The following is a 27,514-nucleotide window of genomic DNA, read 5'->3' as shown; positions in this document are numbered from 1 at the left end:
TTCTAAACCCAAACAGCATAACGTGTAGAATTACAGTTTTGTATATCTGAAATTCTAAGTTCTTACACAGCAGACAACAAAACAGAAGATTTTGTGTTTCTTGTAACATGCTTTTAACCCTACAGAGCACAGACAACTGTAACTATATGTACCACTTGCTTTAACATTCACTGCATTCTGTCCGCACAGTTTCATATGATTACCAAAATAAGCAGTGATCATGCATCTAAATAGCATTAACCCATGTGCTGTTTATCTTGCGGCAGTTTTCATTACCATGTAGACACCATTATCTCAACCCGAGCAATTCAATGAACACAGTGAAATATTCTCAGCGCTCCTTTATCACATTCCTTAATCAACCAACAGACCTTGTGTGTGTAAACAGATAAGACAGAAGATAACGTTATTTTATGAATGGAGAAACAGTAAGGCACTAAAAACAAGGGAATTTGCTACCAAAGGAAACAGGAAAGTACAACCAAAGTGTGAATGAGAGTTCACAAACAAAATGAGCTATGAACTATTTACGATTCCAGCCATTCTCCCACCTACAAAGTACATTCCCCAGCATTACAACACACTCATGATAGTTTGCTTGTGGACTATTCCCACAATCACTCTCACAATCTAGAGTAACTACCATTTCAAAGAAAGTTTATCGTGTAATTAAAAGGGGACCAGGAATGAGAATTTGAGCTGCATGCAAGAACTCTACCATACTTGCTTACAGCTTTAACAGCCATGGCTACTGACTGGACACAGTGACCAGAGGACAGAGTAAATTAAAAAGACATTTTTAATGTTCGACATTTGTAAACAAAAGCCTGGTACTTTTCCTTCTCCTGGACTGTACTTTCTCTATCTCTGAATAACTGCAGTTTCTATGCAATGAAGTTTAACTTTAGACAAAAAAATTCTAAAACAGCCCAAAAGGTGTCAGACATGGCTGCAGTGTTAACATACTTGCACAAAAGAACGTCATCTCACACAGAATCTGAAGGAGTACTATAAAATGGTGCAAAGAATTTCTGGTGTATAGTCAACACTCAGAACCAAAACTTACCTCAAATACCAATACTTCATCGAAATGTGGGGACACAGTTTTTCTCTTCACCTTTGTTCGCCTGGACTCCTGCTTGCTATTCGAGTAACACATGGTCACATTAGCGAATGGATCGCAGTTCCCATTCTTTATCGTCAGATCACTGCACTCAATCAGCCTGCAGTCAGCGCAAACAGATCACAACCCAAACATTATTCTCAGTTTGCAAGAGCTCATCTGTGAAAAACAAATTATCTGCTGTTACAGAATCTGAAGGTTCATCACCATTACACCAAAACGCACTGTGCCCTGACTCAACCAACCTCATATTTGCAATTATGACAGTATTTATCCAAGGTAAAAAGGTAAAGCTGTCACTGTGCTTCACTAATTAAGCACTATGCCATGAAGGCATATGGGGGAGTGGATGTATAGATCCACATTTTCTTGACCTCAGCACTAGCTGGAGGTGAGTGGTCAGCTTCAAGTCCTGGTCAGTTTAGCTATATAACAATCTGTCTCGCAGCTGATTTCAAAATGGAAATCAAATCAGAAACTGTCTACGTGAGCCATCAAGCACACAGCCCGTTTCCGGACAAGGAGGGTTAAGGAAGGAAAACAACACTCAAACTAAGAAATAAAAGTTTACCAATTCAATCACAGCAAAGACTGCAAATGAGAATTCAATTAATACCCAAAAACTTAATGCAATACTTGCATCATATGTTAACAGTACAAAACGGTTAAGGTTACACAGTAAATTTCATTAACATCTTTTTCATTTCATGCATCCTGTTGTATTATAATATACAATTTCTTTATTAACCTTTAAGAGCCGAGCGACGCCATATGGCATCATTAAAATAAAGTCAAGGGGACGAATGACACCATATGTCGTCGCGCAGTCCACGCGTGCGGCCGGCTTCTTAAAATCTAATTTTAAGTTATAAATTCTTGTTCTACTTTCATGATTTTTGGACATCAGCTTTATAAGTTGTCTGTCTTCCCACCTGCGTCATCTAACGGAATGTTGCCTTCATGTGGAATTCTTGGAATCATCCGGAAATGCAGAGTGTGACGTCACACTTCACGCACTTTGTCAGCACAGTTCTTTGTTTCCCACGCGAAAAGCACACACGACACCTAAATTGCGAAGTAGAGGAAGTCGGCCAGTGATGTGGTTTGGCCTCCTCTAATCGAGATATCTCCAATGAAACGGCAGGGGTTCGATCCCTGGTCCGTTGAGTTCGAGATGGACCCCTTCCAGCATGTTCCGCACAAGAGCGAGACAAAATTCTCTGTGTGACAACAGGATGTAACTGTTCAGATCCAGGAGATGGAAAAATAGTTTATTTGTCCATTTCCAGGTTCGACGACAGATGCTATAACTGTTTGCCACACTTTGCCCACAGCTCCACCTGAATAATTATTCACACTCCTCTTGCCATGCTGGTGTGGTGGTCCCCAGGTTGCTGACCAAGATGATAGTTCTTCATCGAAATCAATTTCTGATTCACTTTCCTCAACGCCACTCTCAGAACTGTCTTTACAACAATCTGATTCGGAGTCGTTTATGAGCTGAAATATGTCCCAGTCTTCCAAACGAGACCACGCAATGGTTGGTTGCTTTACAACTTCGCAGAATGCTAACCTTGAGTGTTCTGATGTGGTGGGCTGTTATACGGACGCTAACCTTGAGAGTTCTTATACAGTAGCCTACCAGGTCAGAACAGAACACTCGTTGTGTATCTATAAGCGATAATGTAAACAATCAGGGTTCTTATAAACGGATACGCGCCCACATCTCTGCATACCTAAAGAACATACGTGAATAAACTTTGATACAGGCTAGCCTAAATCAGGGGCAACTAAGATTTCGCTGTGTTGCCACATCAGCCGCATTTATATTTGCAACAACTGTATGAATTCTTGTAGACAGATGACAAATTGGGGCATATTTCAGTTGGAATCAGTCTAAAAATTTTTTACATATTTTATAAAGTCTGTAAATTACAATATCGGATTCTATATTCTTTCTAGAAACAAGCAGCGTTTATTTGGTTCGTTTATCATAAGAATTGTAGAAATCACAGCAATTTTAGTAAATGATTACAATTTTTATTGCTTTATAATCGAGGGCATTTAAATTAAATGAGTCCCGCAGCCATTACCGGAATTGAAAGGGCCGTCTCTTAAAGGTTAAAACCATCACAACACAGCTATATTAAGGTCAGTGCCAATTTTAGCTCTGCAGAGCCTTACTAGGCACTGACCTTGATATAGTTGTACTGTGACGGTTTTAAGAAAGAAATTGTTCATTAATATCTTTGTCTCTTTCTCTATTACACCCGACAGATACAGCTCATGTGACAATCGGCTGCTTTGTATCTGCTAGTCTTTGCTTCCCCCAATAAGACAGACACAGCTGAAAAGGCTGAACTTCAAACTGACCTCACAGTGACCCTGCTGTTCTGCTGTCCCACATCGGCCTCACCTTTCAGGACTGGGTCCAGTTTTACTTCAATATTTGCTTTACCCTGGAACAGTAAACATACACAAATTCAGAATGTGGTCTTCTGGCCTGGTGCCTTGACTTCCACCCTGAACATGGGGGAAACATGTTCCTGCTGAAACTCTTGACCTACTACCTGACTGCACAGTGTCTCAACCCAGGGGGATTTTAATATGAACAGTTACAGCCACCAAAATCTGCAATCTGAATCATATGCAAAGCTGAACATTAAACCTGCCCAAATGAGTACAAGAGAGACTGCAAAGAGAGAAGAAAACAGTCTTCTCACTGGTTCATTTTGATTTTCTTTTATTTTGTCTTATATGGAGGTCACACGTTCATCTGTTCATCCATCCATCCATTGGCAACTTAGACTGAGCACCTGAACTGTCCTAACAGATTTCTCTTAAAATTTGGTACAGGAGATTTTCAGTGAAAGTTCCGTGACAATCAAGGCTTTGAACCATACTCGCCCATAGTGTAGGCCATTTTCCTTAAGACCATAAGGCAACAAACATGCCACAGATAATTTAATAAACTGCAATGAATGCCACTGGAAATCTTGTGTACTGCATTACAAAGCACAAAGTTTCCAACCTTCCACATCTTACATCAAACACTTTTGCTGTAAAGTGTATGAAAACACTATTACACTATTACTACCTTATTCCTGGATATTTCATTATAACAAGACAATTCATGAAATAGCTACATTCAAATCAGCTGTCTAGCCCCTTGTGGGGTCATGAGACCCCTTGCCCACTCAATTTAATCCACAGAAGAAAAAAACAACTTCTCGTACTGAATATCTGATTAATTTACATGCAGGACTCAATGAAGATCAGACTCATTAATTTACCATCCACTTCGTTACCAGCAAACTAAGGTCTCCAGCCCACTCTGGGCTGCTGCACATCTCAGAGGGAAATCACACATCAGGATCAAGCAACAGTGGAATGATGATTCGCAGCAGAAAACAGAAGAAACTTACAGGCAAACCTGCTCCAATGCCACTCAGTAAAAAGAAAGAAAAAAAGAAAAACCCTCAAACAAGGTTGCCTGGCATTAAACCTGAGGCTCTGTGAGAGGACCCAGCATCTGACTGCCTGATCTGCAGTAGGGCTTGCCTGTCAACTTTATTTAGCTGCATTTCGTCTTACAAGAATGAAAGATTCAAAAGCTGACTTCTACAACTGCAATTACCAAAAGTTTAGAGTTGAAAGAATAATTAATTTTAGTGTCTGTATGATTACTAACCATAGTAAAGTCCCTTTAAAGATGGATCATACAAGCAATCAAATCAAAGTACCAAGCACCATAACTATATTACCTGAACTTCACTATCAGCATCAACTGGAACAATCGGAAACCAGTGATCCTTGTTGTGGTATGTGTGAAGGTCCTCCCGCTTGATGGCCACCTTGCCAAGCACTTTATCCTGCTTCAAGTGGCGGTCTCTATCGTACACATACACAGAGAGGTAACGGAACCGACGTGGCACCTCAAACTGGAATTCCTCACCAAAAAATGGGCTGTAAACAAATTACTTTTTCTCACAACTAAACGCCATTAGCATCGTAATACACAATAAAGCACAACATTCACTCTAGTAAAAGGATCTAACAATGCCTACCACTGGTCACAATCCTAAGCCAGTTCACATCCTCACTAAAATGTCACAGGTGTCAGCCCAAAGAATCCATCCTATCCTGAATCCCTGCCAGTAGCTTAATACAGAACTTCCAGTAACTCTTTAAGACACAAACATTTATTCAAGGATTACAAACACAACTTTAGGAACAACACATCTTTCACTCTTACCACATGTTTTCAACTGTTTTTGGGGACATTACCACCATTACACATGTGCCCTGAATACACTATGACAGAAAAATATGTAACCAATATTTTACAGTTTAACTTATTCTAGAAAGAATCACCATCTGTCAGTCTCACAATTTTCAGCTTTATATTACGAGTATATCCTGTTAGAAAACTTTATCGCACAAAGATTTACATAGCTTACAATTATATTCTATAAAGAACACTTTTCCTAAAGCTTCAATTCAGTTCTTGTCAACTGGTTAAACATTTTAAAATAAAAACAATTACTACTGATTTTATAATGTACCAACAAATTATAGGTAAAAAGGTATAAAGATAAGTAAAGCTATCCCTGTAGCAGGCTGCGGAGGTCCACAGGGGTGTGTGACGTCGAGACACACATCTTCTAGGCCCACAGGGCTGTGTGACGTCGAGACACACATCTTCTAGGCCCACAGGGCTGTGTGACGTCGAAACACACATCTTCTAGGCTCACAGGGCTGTGACGTCGAGACACACATCTTCTAGGCCCGCAGGGCTGTGTGATGTCGAGACACACATCTTCTAGGCCCACAGGGCTGTGTGACATTGAGACACACATCTTCTAGGCCCACAGGGCTGTGTGATGTCGAGACACACATCTTCTAGGCCCCCAGACCTGTGTGACATTGAGACACACATCTTCTAGGCCCACATACTTTCTAGACAGTTGGTTCACAAATGGTGGTGAGGTTGCCAGCCTTACGCACCTTTACCCCTGGGAAGATCTGTGGTACTCATTTCTGTTAGAGGCTGAGCTGACCCAAGGTTTGGAAGGATTAGGCCAAACGAAAAAAATCCAATGAACTCGTCGGGAATCGAACCCATGACCTTTCGGCTTGTAGCATAGTGCCTCAACCAACTATGCTACCATGTATACAAGAATTAAAATAAATTCTGTAACTACAGATGAAAAGCAGCCTTTAATTCAAATTATATTACCTCATCAGTGACTTGACAGACTTTAATGAGGGTACAATAAATTACATTAATTTATTTGTAAGAAATGAAATTAATTTTAATTTTCCACATTGTTCATTAAACTTGTTTCAGGTGTATATTTTGTTAAGTATCTACTGTTAGGATAAGAGCAGCAAGTATTAGGATTATGAAGATGGAAGCACCAGACTGTAAACTTAATGAAGCACAGGAACTGCTTACTCAAGGGTTCGTTCCATGGTGCTGGTCCGGAATATCTCCTCCTGGTCCAAAGACAGAGTGCAGTAGACATCTCGCTGGTTAACCGAGCCATGGGTCCTACACTGCAGATTCTTGGCCTCGCCTGCAACACGTCACACCAGCACAATGTGCCATGTTTCAAGAGACTGCCACTTACTTATTTATGTTGGGTCTGATGTTCTCATAGCAGATGCTATAGGGTTGTAACATCCTGTAGTTTGGAGCACCACAATAACTTCATCTTAAGGTCCAAAAAGTAAGCCATGCAAGAAACCAGTAAGAATCAGACACCAAGTTCAGCACCCAATTGCTTGCTTAGCTTACTCTGAGGCTCTGCAGGTGGTGGTGATATGCCCCCAAAAATGTTGATCTGTCTCCGAACTATACAGCATTACAACCGTGGAGACTGCTGGTATCTCAGTGAAACAGCAGAATGATAAATGAATTAATAAATTGGGGTCGAGGCAGAAGTGATCAGTTGTGGCCGAATTTTAAGTACTATTCTGCCATGTATCTGGACAAGCAAGGAACACAACAAAAACCCTCAATAAGGAATAAGCATTGTCCCAGCCGATTCAAACTGGGCACCTCCTGCGCACAAGTCTGAAGCACTGGCACTTAAGCCAACTTGCTTCGCATGTTCTGAGAATTCAAGAAACAGGGTTCATGGTTACATAAATAAAAACAAGAGAGTTGCGACAGCTCCACTGGTGTGGTGACGGGATAGGTGCTGGATGGCTGAGGAACTGCGGTTCAATTCCTGGCAGTCATGAGAGACGTTTCTCTTCTCCACAACATCCAGACCAGCTATGGGGCCTGCCAAGATATGATGAGTATCATGGGCTCTTTCCAGAGAGAGGGGGGGGGATGAAACTGACCGCTCACCTCCACTCCCCACGCGCTTTAATTGTGAACTGCTTCATTAATTAAGCACAGGGAAAACTTTACCTTTAAATAAACAACAGAGAGCCCTATGAATATGAAAACATGTTCATTCCAGCATCAAAGATCACACCATTACATTAAGTACACTACAGTCTGAACTCAACTGCCCAACTGCATAGAGCCGTGTCCTTCTTGATAAGCTACTAGTCCCTTAGCTGGTCAAGATATCGCCCACCTTTTACAAGTTCTCAAGGTTCATTTCTTTGTTAATGAAAGGTGCCAAATGAATCCAGCCCACACCTTCCCTCCATATTTATTTCAGATCCATTTTAATATTATCCCCCCATTCATGTCCAGATCTCCCAAGTAATTTTTTTCCTTTAGATTTTACAACCAAAGCAAGAAAGTGGGAATCCTGTAAATAGTATTCTATTGCAAAATATAAAATCTATTTTAATGAATGGTACAAAATTAAAGTATTTATTAAACATATTCGATCAACTTCTACTAATGTTGTTGGGGGTGCTGCTTGTTCCCCCTAGTGCCTCCACACACTACAATTCGCAGACTTCATACAAAATATGTCAGAATGTGTGGCATACTGGTACATGACTGTACCAAGCTCCAGTGGTTCTTTAGTCATCACCATGAAACTGGAAAGTCAAGACAATCATCACACTGCTGCCATTTTGTTCTTCAACGTTCTGTGAATAAAATACCTTAAGAAATGCTTGAAGGTTTACTCCAGTGGGTACCAGGAGCTAAAGCAGCTGGGGCATGAAGCTCCATCTAGTGCCAAGATCAAAAATAGAGGAGCTTTACCTTCGTTCCCCCGATATGTCCTGATTGTATGGTGTTTAATTAATTTACACAGAGACAACTTTACTGTCTACTGTCAGTCCCAGCTCACTCCATGAACCCACCGTGTGACTGCTAATTGGCCACTGTAAGAATGAGACTGGAGTGGCATAACATCCACACCAAATTTCGTGAAAATCGGTCAGCTGGTTTAAAAGTAAAATTGGGAGGAGTTAGGGGGAAAAACATAGACATAACTGAGACCTCATAAACCTACTTTCTTTGCTTAAAGAAGAAACTGAGGACAAAATTGCATTACATAAACTCACTGAGAGGCCAGCAGGTTACTTGCATCAGAATGTGTGTCAGTACAGTTATTAAGCGAAATCTGACTTCAGGGTCAGATGGTAGATTACATTACAAAAGTATGAGTGATATTGGGTCTAATGCTTCATCTGCCTCAATACTGGTAACCTGACCTCCCATCTGTTAAAAAAAATGGTCAAATTTTGGTAACAATGCATCTCAGATGCAGGAACACTGAGGGAGACAGGAAAAAGACTTTAATTGTTTCTTACATCCTGTTGTGTATTTAACCAATATTAGAGTCAATTTTACCGACTACACAACATATTTTTATTATTATTATGCTACATGTTTTGACCTCGAGAGGTCACCCTCAGGTGTACGAACACAGCTGTATAATTACACGCAATCAGATTCGTCTTTTCATTTATTCAACCCTGTATCTTACTCAGGTCCACGATCAATAATATATCAAGCTCCTCTCACAAAACACAAGTTAAAATATTATTCTAAATGTCAAAAGTTAAAATTTAAGGACCGTAACAGATCCAGCAACATCAGAGGATGTGGAAGAACAGCGAGACCTCCAAGAAGTGAAAAGTGCAATCAATATAATAAAACTGAACTTTAATTCATGAACTTTTTAACCAATAATATAATTAAAACTAGCTAAAGTGAACTTGACGCAGTGATGAGCATAAGTAGGAAGTGACTGAATAACAAGTGAAAGTGAAAGCATAACTAGTGATCTGAATTGAAATTCGATTCACAAATTTTAAATTTTAACTTTTGACATTTAGAATAATATTTTAACTTGTGTTTTGTGAGAGGAACTTGATATATTATTGAGCGTGGGCCTGAATAAGATACAGGATCGAATAAGTGAAAAGACGAATGTGATTGCACGTAATTATACAGCTGTGTTCGTACACCTGAGGATGACCTCTCGAGGTCGAAACATGTAGCCTAATAATAATAAAAATATGTTGTGTGGTCGGTAAAATTGACTCTAATACAGGAAAAGACGTTACAAATCTGCTAAGCACAAAAAAAAAAAACAAATAATACCAAGATACAATGATAAACTACTTAATTAACAAATTTTGCCTTTATTCATTTGCAAACCTAAATTTGGTTGGGGTGGGGGGTTTGTTTTCACAACAATTCAGATGCTTACCTTCGCAGAACTCACCAACATACATTAAAACAGTCTGAAAATGCATTGTTGAAAAGTCATAAATACGCTGTTGCCTAATGCCCGATATTTTAATTTAATTAAATTTCTCGCAAGGGAAACAACTGTTAAAAATTTCAAAAGAACTCCTTTCACACAAGCAGCTACGCATTGTTTCACAATCCTTTAAGCACGCATTCTCTCCCTTGTTAAACAGTTACTCTCGCCAGTCCGACAGCTTCCCACTCCTCATGTGTCGAAACTTGTTACTAATTCTCTTTCTTGGTCAACTTGCTGTCCGCTATAAATTGCGGGGAGACACGTTTCGTCGTTACCGTTACTTGCATAAACTCATTCATGAACCAAATGGGTTTTGCTTATCATTCATTCGGTTTTATGAATGGCCGAAAGGCATTTGTGTTTTTGTCACGGACTTGTAACTTTTCATGTGTATGTCAATGCGTGTTAGCGAATGAGTGGCGAGGCGGCTATGACTTTCCCCAAATGTCACAATACTTTCATTAACATTTTAAATTTCGACATCTTCTTACTGTATAAATCAACTTTTGTTTTTATAACGTAAGAGTAATTTAAATATTACACCTGGCTTTATACTACAAATATGTGGCATGATCGTAACTACTTTCATGTTCGTGTAATGAATTTTTCATTGTGCCTTGCCCCAATGCAAGAAACCCGTTACTTGGAACCGTAGTCTGTGAAATTACTCAGCATATCATAACTGTGACCTATTTTAAGCTTCACACTTTACAACACACTGTGCAGAAATAATTTCGCACGATCGTGTTTATCGCATTCACACCACCTGTTCAGAAACGTGTTGACAAACATCGAGTCACGTTAGATAAGTGTAGTGTAGTAATCTGGCGATGAACCACAGTCTTCCTAAATGATCTGGAAAATCACTATGAATTATAATTCCCAAAAACAAATATATTAAAGTTAACACAACTCACCAATCTTTATTTTCAGACGCTCCTCAACACGAACTTTCCTTCTTCCTTCCGCCATATTGACTCCATCCCGCTGCAAGCGACTGACAATAGAATGCTGTGAATGAAGGTTGGCTGAGAGTTGGCTAGCCCCTCGCCCGCCTTGTCCCTCCCACTCCATTGGGCTTGCCACGACTTCCTGAATGTCGCAACTTCCTTTTACCCCCATTTTCGTTGCAGTCACAAACGCGAGGGGGAAGGGGAAAGTGGAAAGGGCGACCACACCTCTTGCATTACATTTCCGGTCTCCACTAAATGATAAGGCTCCAGAACATGTTTACTGAAAAGAAAGACGCGATTATACAAAACTCGAAACCGTGACTGCCATGCTATCTACAAAGAGACCATTATGAATAGGTACAATCGGGGGCATAAAATTCCACGGCATGTTAAACAGTTTGTTCTAAGGAAAGCAAGAAACAAAGACTCTCCCCCCACTAATTACGTGTCTTTGCTCCCGTCATATTATATTGTTCACGCATGCATGCTCGTGTATATTCTCAGGCTATAGTAGTGTGAACACTCTCTACCTCCTCCCCCCTCCCTACCAAAGGAGGCCGCAAGTATGAATGAAACGCACAGACCGTACAGCCATGCTCAACATTACGATGCATGAACAAATCAAGTCGTGGCACCGGAATTTTATGACGAAACGTGAGCTGAACTTTGAATTGGTTTATCAGGTCTAGCCTTGGAATTCTTATACATGTTCAAAACAGTTCTAAAGAATACGAGGCAGTCCATCAGCTGGGACATCCGTTTTCCTGATCATGGTGATGTTTTTCCCACACACATCCTGTATTTACTCCTCTCCTTCATTTGCCACACACGTCATTCGCATCCCCTGGCCTGGGAAGTTGAGGTTTCAAACTAAAGGAAAAGCATCCCACAAATTAAATGCGAGATCTCATTTAAGGTTGCTATTTGGCATAAAGCTACCAATTTGTTTGCTACCTACTTCATGCTCTTTTCTTGCTTGGCTTATTCTTCGGCCCTGGGTCAAGACATATTCTTCCGAAACGTCGGTTGACTTTCAATGGACTGCACGGCGTTATATCGAAGAATACACAACTCTTCACACTCACCGCTGTGAGAATCTCAAATCCTACGTTAATGCTACAATTTAAAATTGCCTTGGTTCTATTTCCATACGTATAGAAAAAATAAGCCAGGCATAAAAATCGAAGGTTAAGTATGGGGCTGGGATCTCTTCCGATTAAAATTTGCTGTACCTAACATGATAACACTCTGCGCTACCGACTAAACCAACAGTAGTAACAAGTAATTATGAGAGCTTGCCATAGGTAGCAGCACTTTACACTACTGAACCGTCCACACTATATATGCCATATATGCTATAGGTGATGGAGGAAACCAACGTACGAAGATGTGTGTTTTATTTTTCAGCCGCACTAAATAAACACCAGGGCACTAGCCTGATCGACCCTGATAAGGAGCCGGCATAGCGCCTGGTAGTTGGAGTTCGAGTCCCGTTAGGGTCAAGAAGTTTCTCCGTGCTGTCCAAACCGGCTGTGGGCCCCACCCAGCCTCATATCCAATGGATACCGGTGGTTCTTTCCGCTGGGGTGAAACGGCCGGGGCGTGAAGCTGACCACTCACCTCCAACTAGTGTCTGGGTCAAGAAAATGTAATCTATACATCAACTCCCCCATATGTCTTCATGGTGTAGTGGAAAATTAGTTAAGCAAAGGGACAACTTTTTTACTGCCCTGATAAAAAATGGTTAGGACTCTTCACTTGTCAGGCATGCGGCTGTAATGCTGGATGGGATTCTTTTGCGGCACAGCATAAACCAATATGTGCATACGTGTGCACTAGAGTACTTAATACTATAGTTTGCTAGAATACCCACTACAAAATTCCATGAGAATGGATAAAGCGTTTTTTAGGGTATAAATTCAATTCTTTTGTCTCAGGATAGGGAATGGTAGTGGGGCCTTGTGAACTTTCAGGTTCCATTAAATGCTCAGAATTTCTCAAGCAGCTGAGCATCTATTAACTTCTGAATAAGGGCTTCATTCCATGGGGTTATTTAAGTTTTTCAGTTATTTATCAAGACTTTCAACACAGACACATCCCAGAAAGGAAGTTCAGTGGAGCTACAGCAGCTCATTCGGTGAAGTTCTAAGCTATCAGACCTTTGATTACCAAGCCCTGCCACAAATTCCAAGGCCGCTTGGGGTTAAGTGTGACAGCACAGAGAAACCCACAATACTTCCTCAGATTTCTTCAAGTGACCACAAATACAGATAGCCTGAAAGCCTGTTTTTCCCCTAACCATCACTCTATCACATTTAAAGCCACCTAGTGACAGAAATGCTGTATCAGCTGATCAACACTGAGCTGATGTCTTCAGCTGTGGCAGTTTTAATGTGAGCATGCTGAGATGAATTAATTGGCTCCTGAAGTGCAAAGGCCCAATTCCATGGTAAGGATTCAATTTCTGGACGGAGATTAAAAGAATAACCGTGGGTCCCACCAGTTGTCTTATTCATTTAACAATGGTGAATCCTACAAACAGCAGAGAATTCTGTGGAAATTTACCTGATTTTTTTCAGGACACTTGAAAGGGAGTTAAGATTATGTTTGTTCATCTGGTATGTGATGCCATGTCAACTTGGATCCTCAAGGTGGACGCAGCATGTTCCTCCAAAGCATTTAGTACCTGTCCACCATACTCTACAGCATCATGGGGTAGCACTTAACAAACTACAGGTCCTCACAATATCCCTAGTGGTTCAAATGAATACCTGGCAGTTGAAACAATCACAGCTGCAATCATGTTTACATCATTCAGCATCAGGAGCATCAGGTGGAAAGTCACTGTCAGTAGAGGTGGATGACACAGAAACCCTTCTAATGGTTGCCATACCCTGGGTAGCTGTAGGGCTAGTAGTAATGCTCACAGTTGTACTTTCAATGGTTGTAGAGCTAGCAGTTGTACCCTCAATGATTGTAGAGCTAGCAGCTGTACCCTCAATGGTTGTAGAGCTAGCAGTACTGCTGACAGCTGTACCCTCAGTGGTTGTAGAGCTAGCAGTACTGCTGATGGTTGTATTCTCAATGGTTGTAGAGCTAGCAGTACTGCTGACAGTTGTACCCTCATTGACTGTAGAGCTAGCAGTACTGCTGACGGCTGTACCCTCAGTGGTTGTAGAGCTAGCAGTACTGCTGATGGTTGTATTCTCAATGGTTGTAGGGCTAGCAGTTGTACTGACAGTTGTATCCTCAATGGTTGTAGGGTTAGTGGTACTGCTGATGGTTGTATCCTCAGTGGTTGTAGGACTAGTAGTACTGCTGACAGTTGTATCCTCAATAGTCACTGGGCTAGCAGTAGTGCTGACAGTTGTACCTTCTATAGTTGCTGGGCTAGCAGTTGTGCTGACAGCTGTATCCTCAATGGTTGTAGGGCTAACAGTACTGCTGACAGCTGTATCCTCAATGGTTCTAGGGCTAGCAGTAGTGCTGACAGCTGTATCCTCAGTGGTTGTAGGACTTGCAATAGTGCTGATAGTTTTATCTGCAATGGTTGTAGGGTTAGCAGTTGTACTGACAGTTGTATCCTCAATGGTTGTAGGGCTAGAAGTACTGCTGACAGCTGTATCCTCAATGGTTGTTTCTGTACTATTAATGGTGAATGGGTTAGAGGATGATACATTTTCTTCTGCTACATTTCTATCACATTGAAACCACCATCGACCAACAGGACGAGGATAATCTGGTTGATTGTGATGTGCATGGTCAATCTGAAACCAGAGTTCACTTTGAGTAATGAGCTACCCAACAGGCTCTGTGAATTAATCAAAGGATCTGACACAAATTCCACTATACCTTATCTTGAGCCACTACATCCAGTTCACAGCCCTAAAACGTTTGCTAAATCTTTTACAATGTTACATTCCTGTTTCCTTTGCCAATCCAATTCCTGTCTTTCAAGAGATCTTCCAAATCCTGTGTGCCCTGTTTCCCCTATCTCAGTGACATGTTCAGTTGATTTAGTAATACCAAGGGAACTGTATAACTTGCTGAGTTCCTACGTGGGATTTGAGACGTTCATGGTGATGAGGATTCATATTGTGGTCTTCTGCACTATGATACTACAATGTGGTAGGTGGATGCCAATACTGCAGAGGGCCATAGGGTTCACTTCTATTCATATGCTGAAGGCAAGTATATTAACTTTAAACACTTGCACCCACCTACCTGCATATTCACTGCCATAAGCCAGGAGATCACAATATGCTGAGTTCATCATTAGAGAAGATGCTTCAGAAAATTAACTTTTTCAATTACAATTCTTTTCATGTCTCATTCACGTAATACATAAGATCAACTACAGATGAAACATTACAACTAAATTAATAAAGGTAAAATAGAACATTTGGAAGATTTAAGCATAGATGGTGTTACTTCTCAGAAGTGAACTGCTAGGCGGTGTGCACACAAGTGATGAGCTTGGAATAGGACAGAACACAGGCTGATGTGTGCACACATGTGCAGTTCCATTACTTAAAACATCTAGTGGCGGCAGTAATAAATAAGATCCAAGAATGTGAACAGGTGTCATTTTCTATTAGTATTTCAGTGGCATGACAACAGTAAGACAGATCTTAAAACACAGGGCGTGGACTCCATTTGTCTGGATCAGGTTACGGACTAGCGGCAGGCTCATATGAACACGGTAATAAATTATGATATGGAGTTCTGTCTATACAACAATTTGTTCTAAGGTTAATAAGGTTAACAAACAAACAAACTCCATGTAAGATTTGAGGCTTTCACGGCGGTGACTATGAAGAAAGCAGTCTTCTGGGATTTGGCACCGTGTATATGTGGTGTTAAACGACGTTTCGGAGGAACGTATCGCCTCCATCTTCAGGGAGGCGAGAACGGTAAAAGCAGACTGCTTTTACCGTTCTCACGGTCTTGTTGCTTGCAGATTTCTTATACTTTTTCTTCTACCCTGAAGATGGAGGCGATACGTTCCTCCGAAACGTCGGTTAACACCACATATACACGGTGCCAAATCCCAGAAGACTGCTTTCTTCATAGTCACCGCCGTGAAAGCCTCAAATCTTACATGGAGTTTGTTTGTTTGNCCACAATTAATATGTGTCTTTTATATATATATATATATATATATATATATATTCAATTATAAATTATTAAAATGTAAAATCCTTTAAGGTTGGGTTGTCGATTACCAAGAACTTTTGTAATGGGTTTAGCTTCTGCTCCATGGAGTTTTATAGTTGTAGTGAAGTTCATGATATCTTTACCTGGGACCATTCGTTGCCTTAGCGGTGACTATTAAATTGGCAAATGATTCATAACAAAAAAACAATCACAAGAGCTGAGCATAGGGGCATAATATCACCTAGTCCTTGTGTGCCCCTCATACTGACTAGTTGGTTCAGAAAACTGCTCCACTGACGATGAAGAGCAAGCTCACCCATGAACAATCCAATCAGAACAAGGGGCATATAGAGACTATGAGACACAATCCACCTTTGCTCAGCTCCCATGACAATGTATTTACTCTGATTACATTGCTAATTTGATATACTACAAACATCAAAGAAATTTTCAGGCTACACTTGAAGAAACCAAAATACAGAGACTCAACATTAGTTATTCATAATGATGGAACTGCTTGGTTCACTGCATCAAGCCACAAAAGACCACTGTCATGTGTACAATGTGGAATTGCTTGTAATACCCTTGCTCTCATAAATGGGCTTAGTACTTTACATGTGCAATGGCAAACTATCATATGTGATTTGGTAGCCTGAGACTATGTTTTGACAAGGTCAATAATTTTCTTTTTCTGAAAGCACTCTGAGCAAATAATGCATTTCTGTCACTACACAGCGCCAGTAACTCCACTTCGTGATTTTCTGGATATACGAGGTCTGAAAATAAAGTTTGCAAACTCACCACAATGTGCTGGCCGTGGCAGCAGTGGGAAAAACCTCAGTATTGTTTGATGACGTTGGCATATCAGTGTTTCACAGCTGTGTTGTTGTTGTTAATCTATGGCAGTCTCTTTCTGAGTGGTGTCTATTATTGTCTGATGTTAATAAACGGATGTTAATAAAGATGAAGATGAAGATTTGATTATGTGAGGGAGTTTTTAGCTTGTAAACAGATAACTGTGCTGGAACACCCTTCCTAGTCACCGGCTTTGGCCCCCAATGACTTTTTTCTGTTCCCAAAGATAAAGGAAATATTGAAACGAAGGCACTTTGATGACATTGATGACATCAGGAGTAACATGATGGCAGCTCTGAAGGCCATTCCACAAAACCAGTTCCAAAATTGTTTTGAAGGGTGAACTAGGCGCTGGCATCGATGCATAGCTTCCCACAGTGATATTCATGAGTTATGTAGCACTTCTGCTGCAATGAGTTTGCAAACTTTGTGTGCTATCTACTTCTTTACTCTGAACTACTGCCAACAGCTAAAAATGGCTGACACAAAGACAAACAGCAGCAGGGTTGGTGGAACTTAAAAGTGATGAATGGAGCAAGAATAAAAATATTCATCCTTGAATACCTTATCACATTTCATATGTTTCCATCTAAAATGTATTTATTTATGGTCTTTTAATAATGCTGTCTGTAAGTAAGGCTGTGGGGTCGTTAGTGAATAACGAACTTTAAAGACAAAAAAGGAATAAGACGCGGCATAATTCAAGGTACCACCTCAGTACTTGCCTCAAGGAACTGAGAAAATATATGAAAAGTCTCAACCAAGATAGCTGGACCCTGAGCTAAGAACTTCCCAACACAAAGCACAAGTGCTATTCCATTCAATTGTGCATTCTGTCACTTTCATTTAAAAAAAAAGTTCAGTATTGAGCTGCTCTTACCCCACCAGTTGCACAGTTGTACCGAGAGTAGGTGCCATTCATGAAGAAGTAGACGTATCCGCTACTGACATATAGCACATCATCCACAACACCTTCAATGCCACCCCACACTGTTATTAGCTTCGGATAGGAGGCAGGAACCTGAGGAGACTGTGATGCAGCATACCTCCAATATGAGGAACCTACAAATGTTTCAGTTTCATTACAGAAAAATATGTGCACATAAATACCTTTAAAGGCTAAGTGATAAATAACAGAATATGATGGTAGATTCTAAAGTATTCTCACAATGGTGTGGAACACTCAGGATTATTGTGTTCCTGGTCCATTGACTGAGGTCAGCTCTTTCTAACTGACCCAACAGAGCAGGTGTTCTTACCCTCACATGAGGATGGAAACAGATCCAGTTTCCGAAACATCGTGTTCTGGTGTTTAAGAGTACCATACATTGGACAAAGCCCCAAAACCTAGCAATCCTGGTGCTTTACTCAAGAAAACCTATTCAGAAGCTCTTAGGCACACAAAAGTGAATGAAGAGAGTAATGGAGAAGATATTTCAATTATTCCAACTACCATAACCTCCAGGAATATAGTAGGAGACAAAATAAACAAACAGAATACAGGAACGTTTGAAAACAATATAACGTATAAGCAACTACAGGGAGTTTTAAATGGTGTAAAAATAAATCTATCAAACAACCAGAGAAATGTAAAATATTGCTTATCAGTGATAGTCACATTAAGGGACTTTCTAGTGAGCTTAGGCACAACCTGGGTGATTCTTATGAGATAATGGGAATAGTGAAACCTGATGCACGTATAAATCAACTGACAGTTACTGCTAGGCAGATGTGAATAAATTAATGCAAAAGGATATCCTTGTTTATTTGGGTGGTGCAATCGACGTATCAAAAAATAATGCAAGGAATGGACTTATCCATGAAGTGAACTATTTGATGAGTAATCACCACACCAATACCATAGTAATTACAGTACCCCATAGATATGACTTAAATTTTAGCTCATGTGTTAACAAGGAAATAAAGAGATTTAACAGAAGATTAATTAAAGTGGTAAAAAATCTAAATAAAGTAAGCTTAGTTAAAGCTGACATGGAAAGAGGACACTATACGAGCCATGGACTTCATTATAATACAAAAGGTAAAATAGCAATGGCAGCGAAAGTATCTTCTCTTATACAAGGAAATGTGAATCACAGTTAAAAACTGAAGTTATCCCCCTGATGCGGGAAACTGCCCTGACCGAGCAAGCAAAACCAACAGGATCAGAGCTTGTAACCAAAGCAGCCCCAAGGAATGGTTCACCCAACCGGGATGAAAAAGAGAGAAGGAACGGTGAAACTAATACAGATAAGGAAAACTAAGGTGTATCGCCTAGCCAAGAAGTTCCTCATTGTAATAGGAGGAAAAGGAGACCGCCAGTAAGAAATGATGATTTGTTATGGGTGTAGAATCTAAACCAAGCAAGTCACTATTAAACATATGTAAGCAAGCCAAAAACCAAAATATCAGAGGTCTTGCAAACAAAATTGATGAACTGAATTGTTCATTAGTAACAAGAAACTTAAGCCCTCACATAACATGTCTCTCTGAACATCATATGATGGACGTCACATTATCATATTGCAATATGCATGTAAATTTCATCAAGGAGGAGGGGTTTGTATATATGTTAGACAAGCTATCAAATTTGTTGCTATAGGTCTGGCCCAGTTTTGTGACAAAAAAAAACAAAATTTGGAAATATGCGCGCTTCAGATCATGATAGCGAAACAAATCTTACTAGTGATAAGTGTATATAGGTCACCAAGTGGAAACTTTGAGTACTTTATAAACGAGCTTGAAAAAGTACTAAAATTTCTACATAGAATAAAAACCGAATTTATAATACATGGTGATTTTAATGTAAATTTTCTAAATGATAAAGTGCATAAGACAAAGTTGCTGTTGCTGTTACAATCATTTAACGTTTTTAGCACTGTGCAGTTTCCACCAAGAATAACTGAGAGCAGTAGCTCTCTAATAGATAATATTCTTATTGATAATAGAAGGAGAAATTCGTATTATGATGTCTCGATTGCCAATGGTTTGTCAGATCACTATGCACAATGTCTTATATTGAAGAATATTAGCAGTCTGCACATGCATAAGGTTCTTGGAACTACGATTAGCATTGTAAACAAAGATTCAATAGTACAATTTCAAGAAAAAATAGGAAATGAAAGTTGGGAAAATATTTATCAATCAAATGAAGTTAATGAAGCAGATAATTCTTTTCTAAATAAGTATTTGCTTATTTATGAATCATGTTTTCTCAAGCAAAATGTAATTAAGAAAGAGAATGATAATTGATGGATAACAGTGGGAATACGCACCTCCTGTACACATAAAGAATTTTTGTATTCTCTTAGTAAAAATAATGATAATCTATTGAAATCTTATTATAAAACCTACTGTAGGATACTAAGAAGAGTAATAGGAGAAGTGAAGAGATTGCATTATAATCGACTGATCGTATCAGCGGAGGATAGGATAAAAACAACATGGAGCATTATTAATAGGGGAATGGGACGGAAGAATAAAAGCAGCAAAGATAATTTACCTAAATCATATCAACTCAATACTGTAAAAGTAAATATTGATGAAGCAGCCAATAGTTTTAATAAATATTTTTCATCAATAACAGAAAATTTCAATATAAAGAAAACTAACTCACATGTAGCAATGAATTATTTGTATACTTATTGTCCAAATGGTTTCCCTGCTATGAACTTTAATTTAGTCACTGAAGACAAGATAATTAGGTGATTAGTAAGCTCAAATTAAAAAACTCTTCAGGATATGATGGTATAACCAACAAATTAATAAAAATGTGTAGATAACAAATAAGTAAACCCTTAGCTTATATAATCAATAACTCAAGAACAATGGGCGTATATGCTGAAAGACTCAAATATGCAGTGATTAATCCAATACATAAAAAAGGAGACAAAACAAGTATACAAAATTACAGACCAATATCAATAATAACTGGGTTTGCTAAAGTATTTGAAATGGTAATTTATAGAAGACTCAATGATCATATTACAACACACAAAATATTACTCACCCAGCAGTTTGGATTCCAAAAGGGACTGTCTACTGAAGAGGCTATTTATAAATTAAGTAATAAAATACTTATAAAATAAAACAAATAAATAAATAAATAAATAAAATTATTAAGTAATAAAAAGCAAAAATCGTAAAGTGTGTCTATTTTTGAAGACGGTCCAGTATAATATTAGGACCATCTTCAGAACTAGACACATTTTACAATCTTCGCTTGTGAGAACGAGACCAAAAAGGGATCCTCAACAGACGGCACAGTGCGTCTACAGCAATCCCTGTCAATGTGGCAGAAGCTACATTGGTGAAACAGGCAGACCACTGGCTGTTCGAATCCGTGAACACAGGCACAATCTCAAGCAGGGTCTTCTAGAGAAATCCAGGTTGGCTCAGCATGCATATGAAGAAGGTCACAGGGTAAGCTGGGATGAAGCTAGGATCTTGGAGGTTGAAAGTAACAGCAGATACAGAAAGTACAAAGCATCAGCTCATATGGCATGTTCATCCAATCCAATCAGCCAACCCAGTTTGGATATTTCTCCCATATGGATCCCCCTCATCAATGAAGAGGTTAACAAATCAAAAATGCAATTTTATGAATATTAGTGGTTCCACTACTCCTGCAAGTTTTGTTCCGGGGATTAGTCTGATTCCCAGAAGTCGCCGTGGTGGCACGATTCTTTATCCATGCAGATTAGGCATGCATTATCCAGTTTTTACTTTCGTTTTTAACTGAATTCATGGAATTTAACCTATACTTCTGTTTCTTTACATTGTTGACAAGTGCATCCTTGGCACAAATTTTCTATCATGGCTTTACTGTGATTTTATTCTTTTCTCCCACTGATGGAACCGGTTGTCGGTTGTTCATAGGTTGTTTTTCCACAGATCAGGGTTTGTCCAGTGATTGAGACTAGCTCTTTCTAATGGGCCCAGCTGAGTAGGTTTATCCTTCCCTATCCACCTGGAGATGGAAACAGATCCAGTCTCCGAAACGTTGTGGTCTTTTGTCTTTTACATACCAGACGATGGATGAAGTCAAAAATAAGCCAAAAGAAGTACAGTATACACCATCCTCAGAATCCTTTCAAGTCTATATATTTAGATGATGGCGATACTAAGAAGCAAAAATTGGTTTCTCTGTTAGCTTCATACAATTTATGTAATATTGTCGACTTTCCCACTAGAGTTACCAATTTTTCGGCTACAGCTATTGACAATTATTTTTATTGATAAACATATAAATGAAATTTATTCAATAAATTCATTGTCAAATAGATTATCAGACCACAATGCTCAAATTCTTACATTGAATAATCTTAAATTCATGAATTCACCTAATTATTCTGTTAGTACAAGAGACATAAATGAATATACTAAATTAGAATTCAAGCTAAATCTTAATTGTGATATTTGGGCTGACATATTTACTGAGGATGATGTGAATCTAATGTTTAATAATTTTCTTAATATCTATTTAATAATATTTAATCATAGTTTTCCTTATAAAAACATTTCTCTCAACAAAAAAATAAAACCTGGTTAACAACTGGAATCAAAACATCATGTGCACGTAAAAGAGAATTGTATGTGCTTAGCAGAAACACTGACAATCCTGAATTAGTAAGATACTACAAGAAATATTGTAAAATTTTATCTGATATCATAAAGTTAGCAAAGAAGCATCATTATAGTAGGCTTATTATAAATTCTAAAAATAAAATTAAAACTACTTGGGGTATCATTAGATCTATAACTAATACCAAGTCAAGCAAAAATATAATATCATCAGTAAGTATTGATGGGAAATCATATAATAAACCACAAACTATGGCCAGTATTTTTAATAATTATTTTATAATGCCACCAAATCAAATGCAATCTAACAAACCTACTAATGTATCTAACTCCTTAAGTTACCTTTTTGAGGTGTATAAACAACCGTTTCCAAACATAAATATGACCCCAGTAACTAAAAGAGAAATTAAAGATATAATCAAGTCATTAAAATGGAATAATTCCAAGGGATATGATGAGATTCCACAAAACATCCTACAAATAAGTATGCCTTTCATTTTATCCCCATTAGCTTACATATGCAATAAATCACTGAGTTTAGGTATATTTCCTGCTCGATTAAAATATTCACAGATAAGTCCTCTTTATAAAAAGGGAGACAAGACAGTTACGACCAACTATAGGCCAATATCCTTGCTGACATCTTTTTCAAACATTTTTGAGAAGGTCATTTACAATAGAGTTCAATATCATATAGGTGCTAATAATATTCTTGCTCAAGAACAGTATGGTTTTAGAGCTAAGTGATCCACTGCTATGGCTACGTATAATCTAATAAATAATATTTTATTGGCACTGAATAGTAAATTATCGGTGGGAGGACTATTCTGTGATCTAACCAAGGCATTTGACTCTGTAAATCACAATGTATTATTATCCAAACTAGAGTTTTATGGTATTAATAGCAGAATTGGAAAATTGATTAAATCCTAAGCTAATAGAAAGTCCGTCGAGTGTAACAATTTGTAGGTCACTTCTTTATCACTTCTGCCTTACATGTTTCGGTTTGACACAACCATCATCAGAGGCACTTACTACAATTATGAAAACACTGTCGTTGTTTATGATGTTCACATTTATGTTTGTTGTGTGGACGCTGCTACAATATGTTGACGTGTAAAAGCACAACACTTGCTAGGATAGTTGAGTACACTATCAATTCTCACTTTCCATCCGAAACTGTTTTTAAATTAAAACGCTAATGTTAAAATATTTAAAACATTTGATGTAAAATGCTAAGCTCCTCCTTGTTAATTCATCCCGTAGATGGGAGATGTCAGCTTGAGGTTGTATGGCTGCAAAGATATTGTATTACATTAGGTTTTATATATATATATATTTTTTTTTGTTTTTGTTTAGTGTTGTATTTGATCCTTGCTTACCTTATGGTTAGATGTTTCCTATGTGCTGTGTGTTGTGTACTGCAGTGGGAGTTCTACGTCGGTGTTATTTAAAGCCTTGTGTGTTATGACGTGGTCGGGGGTGTGTTTATACAAGTAGTAATGAGGTCAAACATGCTGTTCTGGTTATTGATCTCTTTTGCCTGTTTCTGCTCATCTATTAATTTATTATCCTTATAGTGGCGGTAAATTTGGTATTCTTCCTTTATATTCATTAATTTACCTTTCTTTGCTACTTCGATCAGTTCCATGACTTGCGAAATTGGGCCGTATTGATGTTGTCTATTTAGGATATGTTGAGCATAGGCGGAGTCATTTTTATTGAATCTTATACTTCTTATATGTTCATTATAGCATGTTACTAATGTTCTGCCTGTTTGACCTATATACACTCGTTGGCACTCCTGGCAAGTCAACTTGTATATGCCACTTTGTTCGTAAGAATTTATGTTTTGTTTGTGGTTTAGTATTTTGCCTAATGTATGATTTACTTTAAAAGCTATTCTTACGTTCGTTTTTTTAAATAGTTTCGTAATTCTTCTTGTGTAGCTTCCGTTATATGTGTAGGATACCCATTTCTGTTCTCTTCTTTCAATGGAAGCGCCTGTTTTTTGTTGTTGAAATTTATGATACATTCGTGTAATGAGTTCTTTATTGTATCCATTGTTTTCCGCGATGTTAATAATTGTGTTTAATTCTTTATTTTTTGCTGTGTTATCCATAGGTAGGATGGTTAATCTATGTAGCCAATTTTTGTTCTTTGGGATGACAAGATTTATTATTTATCGTTGCGTCTGTCATTGTGGGTTTTCTAAATATCTCCATTCTTACTTGCCCATGGTTGTTAATTAGTTTTAAGTCTAGGTACGTTATTTGATTATTTTCCTCTTCATTTAGTGTGAATTGCAAGTTTTTCTTTTGCTTGTTAAATTGATCTAAAATGTGTTGGGGTGTTATTTTTGATCGGTTATAAATCATAATTATATCATCTACGTATCTGTTATAGTAGATGATGCGTTTATCTTCTAGTAGAAGTTTTACTTTTCTTTGTTCGAAATGTTGTAGAAATACTTCCGCCATTAAGCTTGATAAGGGGGAGCCCATGGCTACACCCGAGTTTGGTTTATAAAATTTATCATTGTATTGGAAGTAATTTTGATTCAATATCATTTGGAGGATTGTGATAATTTCGTCTTTGCTAATTTTGTCTATATGATTTTGGTTAAGTGAATTGTTAGTTATGTGGATTACATCGTTTATTGGAATGTTTATGTATAGATTTTTAATATCCATTGTGAGCAGTTTGTGTTCTGGGTTTAGTTTTAGTTTGCTAATATTATTTGCGAGTTAAATCCTACCTGAGTGACAGATATCAGAGAAGATTAATAAATAATAATTATTCTATGGGTATTTCTGATTGGCAGAAAGTTAAACAAGGTGTGCCACAGGGTTCAGTATTTGGCCCCTTGTTCTGTCTTTTATATATTAATGACTTGCCTTACTTAATAAATAAAATATCAGAACCAATTTTGTATGCTGATGATACAGCATACTGTGTTACAATTCTGATTCTGTGGAGCATGTAATGGTATTGAAAACGATACTGAACAAAATAGACACATGGTTTATGAATAATTCGCTATCATTTAATTTTAACAAAACTAACTATGCGCATTTTTCATCAAAAGTAAATACTACATCAAACATAAATATAGACTATAAGGATGCTCAAATTAAAAATACTTGTAATACAAAATTCCTAGGACTAATCATAGATAATACCTTATCACAGAAAGATCAAATAAATCATTTGGTAACTAAGCTGAATGCGGCTAGTTATTCTATTAAAACCCCATCTGCAGTTATGACTCAGGGAGTTTAAGGATGATTTATTTTGCATATGTACATTCCATTATGTCGTATGGATTAATATTTTGGGGCAATTCGACTCATTGTAGTTTAATTTTTAAAATCCAAAAACGAATAGTGAGAATTATTATGAATGCAAGAAATAAGGAGTCTTGTCGCTCATTGTTCAGGCAGTTAAATATTCTGCCCTTATATTCTCAATATATATTTTCTGTATCAATTTTTGTTGTTAAGAATTTAGGTATATTCAAATTTAATTCTGCTATACATAGCATTAACACCAGACAAGGCTTGACTTACATCTTCCAAGTAATAAATTAGCTAAAGTGCAGAAGGGTGTATATTATTCAGGAATTAGGATATTCAATAATCTACCACAAGGCATCAGGAATCTATTAAATGATATTACTAAATTCAAACAGTGTCTAAAAGAGTTTCTTCTCGCTGGTTCATTTTATTCTTTAAATGAATATTATGAATGGAACACAAGGGGTGATCTTGGTTCTTATAAACAGTATCTAAAATTAACCTTAACAGTCCTATTAACTAACCAAAAATATATAAATAATCATATATTTTAGATCTGCATATATACCAACTATGACTTTTATTTATTTTAACATACAATCTCTTGTTGTTTTATGAATTTATTTATTTATTTTTGAATGTATTTATTACCATAATAATTTTAGTACACGTTGAGAGAAGTTATTTATTCCATTTATTGTTCATGCATGTTAGATGTTTTTGTAGTTTTTCTTTTGATGTATGAGTGATGTAACATACATTATTTGATATTGTATTTTTTATTGATAATATCCATTCATATGCATTGTTTTTATAAACTGGATGAATTTTATAAGATAAAAGGTTAATATGTTTTCATCTAGTATTTAAGTCTTGTTGTAGTCACATTTGTGGGATTCTCTTTACGAGTGTCTTTGTCATTACTCCGATGACAACCCACTTCTTCGGAACAGTTTGTTGGCCCTGAAAAGGACCGTGGCTGCTGAGATGATTGATCGGTGAGGTAGCGCGGCGCGCACCGGTAAGGAGAAAGGCTAGTTGCGGTGAGTGGAGTGGCCGCAGTGCGACCGTGGCAGCTGGTTGCTTGGTTGCCGTGCGGCAAGTGATGGAGGTTGCTCGATCGCAGTGCGGCGGTTGCTGCTGGTGGTGGTGAAAGGCTAGTCGAGCGCGGTCGCAGGAGCCATGAGGCAGTGGCTACGCCAGAAGCCCAGTGGGTCGGACCGTAACACGACCACCGGCGAGTCCAGGCGCTGTGCCCCAGTGAGTCGGGTGTGAGAGCGCTGGAGGGCCGAGGCAGTCGTGCCCGGCGCAGCCTGCCGATGTCTCCGAAGACCGAGCGCTGGCGACGAAGCCTGCTGGCTGAAGTTGCTTGCTGTCTGATGAACTGAATTAAACTGGATAACTCGACTCTGGGGTCGCTCCTTTTTATACGCTGGTCGGTGGGGCGGAGCCAAACTCGAAAGTGAGGAGCAAGAATTGATTGGCTAGCGCGCGTAATGGTGTAGACGCGGACTATTGCCGAGCGTAGTATAAATGCGATCGTTTGAAGCAATCTGATTGGTTAGCGCGCGTGATGGTGAAAAGTGATGTGAAGAGCGAGCGTTGCAGAAATGCGTGATAATGTGGGATGTTCCCACACATTTTATTATGTTTAGTGACTGTGTTGTCTATGTTTTATATTATGTTATTTTGACTTGTGTCAGTGATTAGTTGGAACAATTGTTTTGATTTCTGACACATTCTATATCCAGTGGTGTGTCAGCTTGTTTCTCGCCCTGTAACTGGATCTAATTGAATATAAGAATAAATTATTATTATTATTATTATTATTATTATTATTATTATTAT

At 38.3% G+C, this 27,514-nt stretch overlaps 2 protein-coding genes across 9 annotated transcripts in view; both read right to left on the bottom strand.

Moving 5' to 3' along the window:
- The window catches only part of LOC111865481 (GTPase-activating protein), a 34,730-nt gene extending 23,554 nt beyond the window's left edge, over positions 1–11,176 (bottom strand). Inside the window, exons 1-5 of one of the 4 annotated variants that reach the window (XM_033751847.1) lie at positions 10,740–11,176; positions 6,582–6,702; positions 4,888–5,089; positions 3,497–3,582; positions 1,067–1,223 (exon numbers count right to left, since the gene is read on the bottom strand). In XM_033751847.1, coding sequence (XP_033607738.1) covers positions 1,067–1,223; positions 3,497–3,582; positions 4,888–5,089; positions 6,582–6,702; positions 10,740–10,944 — 771 coding nt within the window. In that variant the 5' untranslated portion in view covers positions 10,945–11,176. The remainder of the gene's footprint in view (positions 1–1,066; positions 1,224–3,496; positions 3,583–4,887; positions 5,090–6,581; positions 6,703–10,739) is intronic. The other 3 variants (XM_023853567.2, XM_023853566.2, XM_023853568.2) reach the window with 3 other exon arrangements.
- A 2,089-nt stretch (positions 11,177–13,265) lies between these two features.
- The window catches only part of LOC111865495 (macrophage metalloelastase), a 45,490-nt gene continuing 31,241 nt past the window's right edge, over positions 13,266–27,514 (bottom strand). For all 5 annotated transcript variants that reach the window (XM_023853588.2, XM_023853587.2, XM_023853590.2 and 2 more), the window contains 2 exons: positions 17,668–17,849; positions 13,266–14,542 (listed from right to left, as the gene is read on the bottom strand). In XM_023853588.2, the coding sequence (XP_023709356.1) occupies positions 13,586–14,542; positions 17,668–17,849 (1,139 nt within the window). In that variant the 3' untranslated portion in view covers positions 13,266–13,585. The remainder of the gene's footprint in view (positions 14,543–17,667; positions 17,850–27,514) is intronic.

The sequence above is a fragment of the Cryptotermes secundus genome, unplaced genomic scaffold (assembly GCF_002891405.2).
Source record: "Cryptotermes secundus unplaced genomic scaffold, Csec_1.0 scaffold454, whole genome shotgun sequence".
NCBI classification, from domain to species: Eukaryota; Metazoa; Arthropoda; class Insecta; order Blattodea; family Kalotermitidae; genus Cryptotermes; species Cryptotermes secundus.
This window is presented reverse-complemented; position numbering and strand designations above follow the sequence as displayed.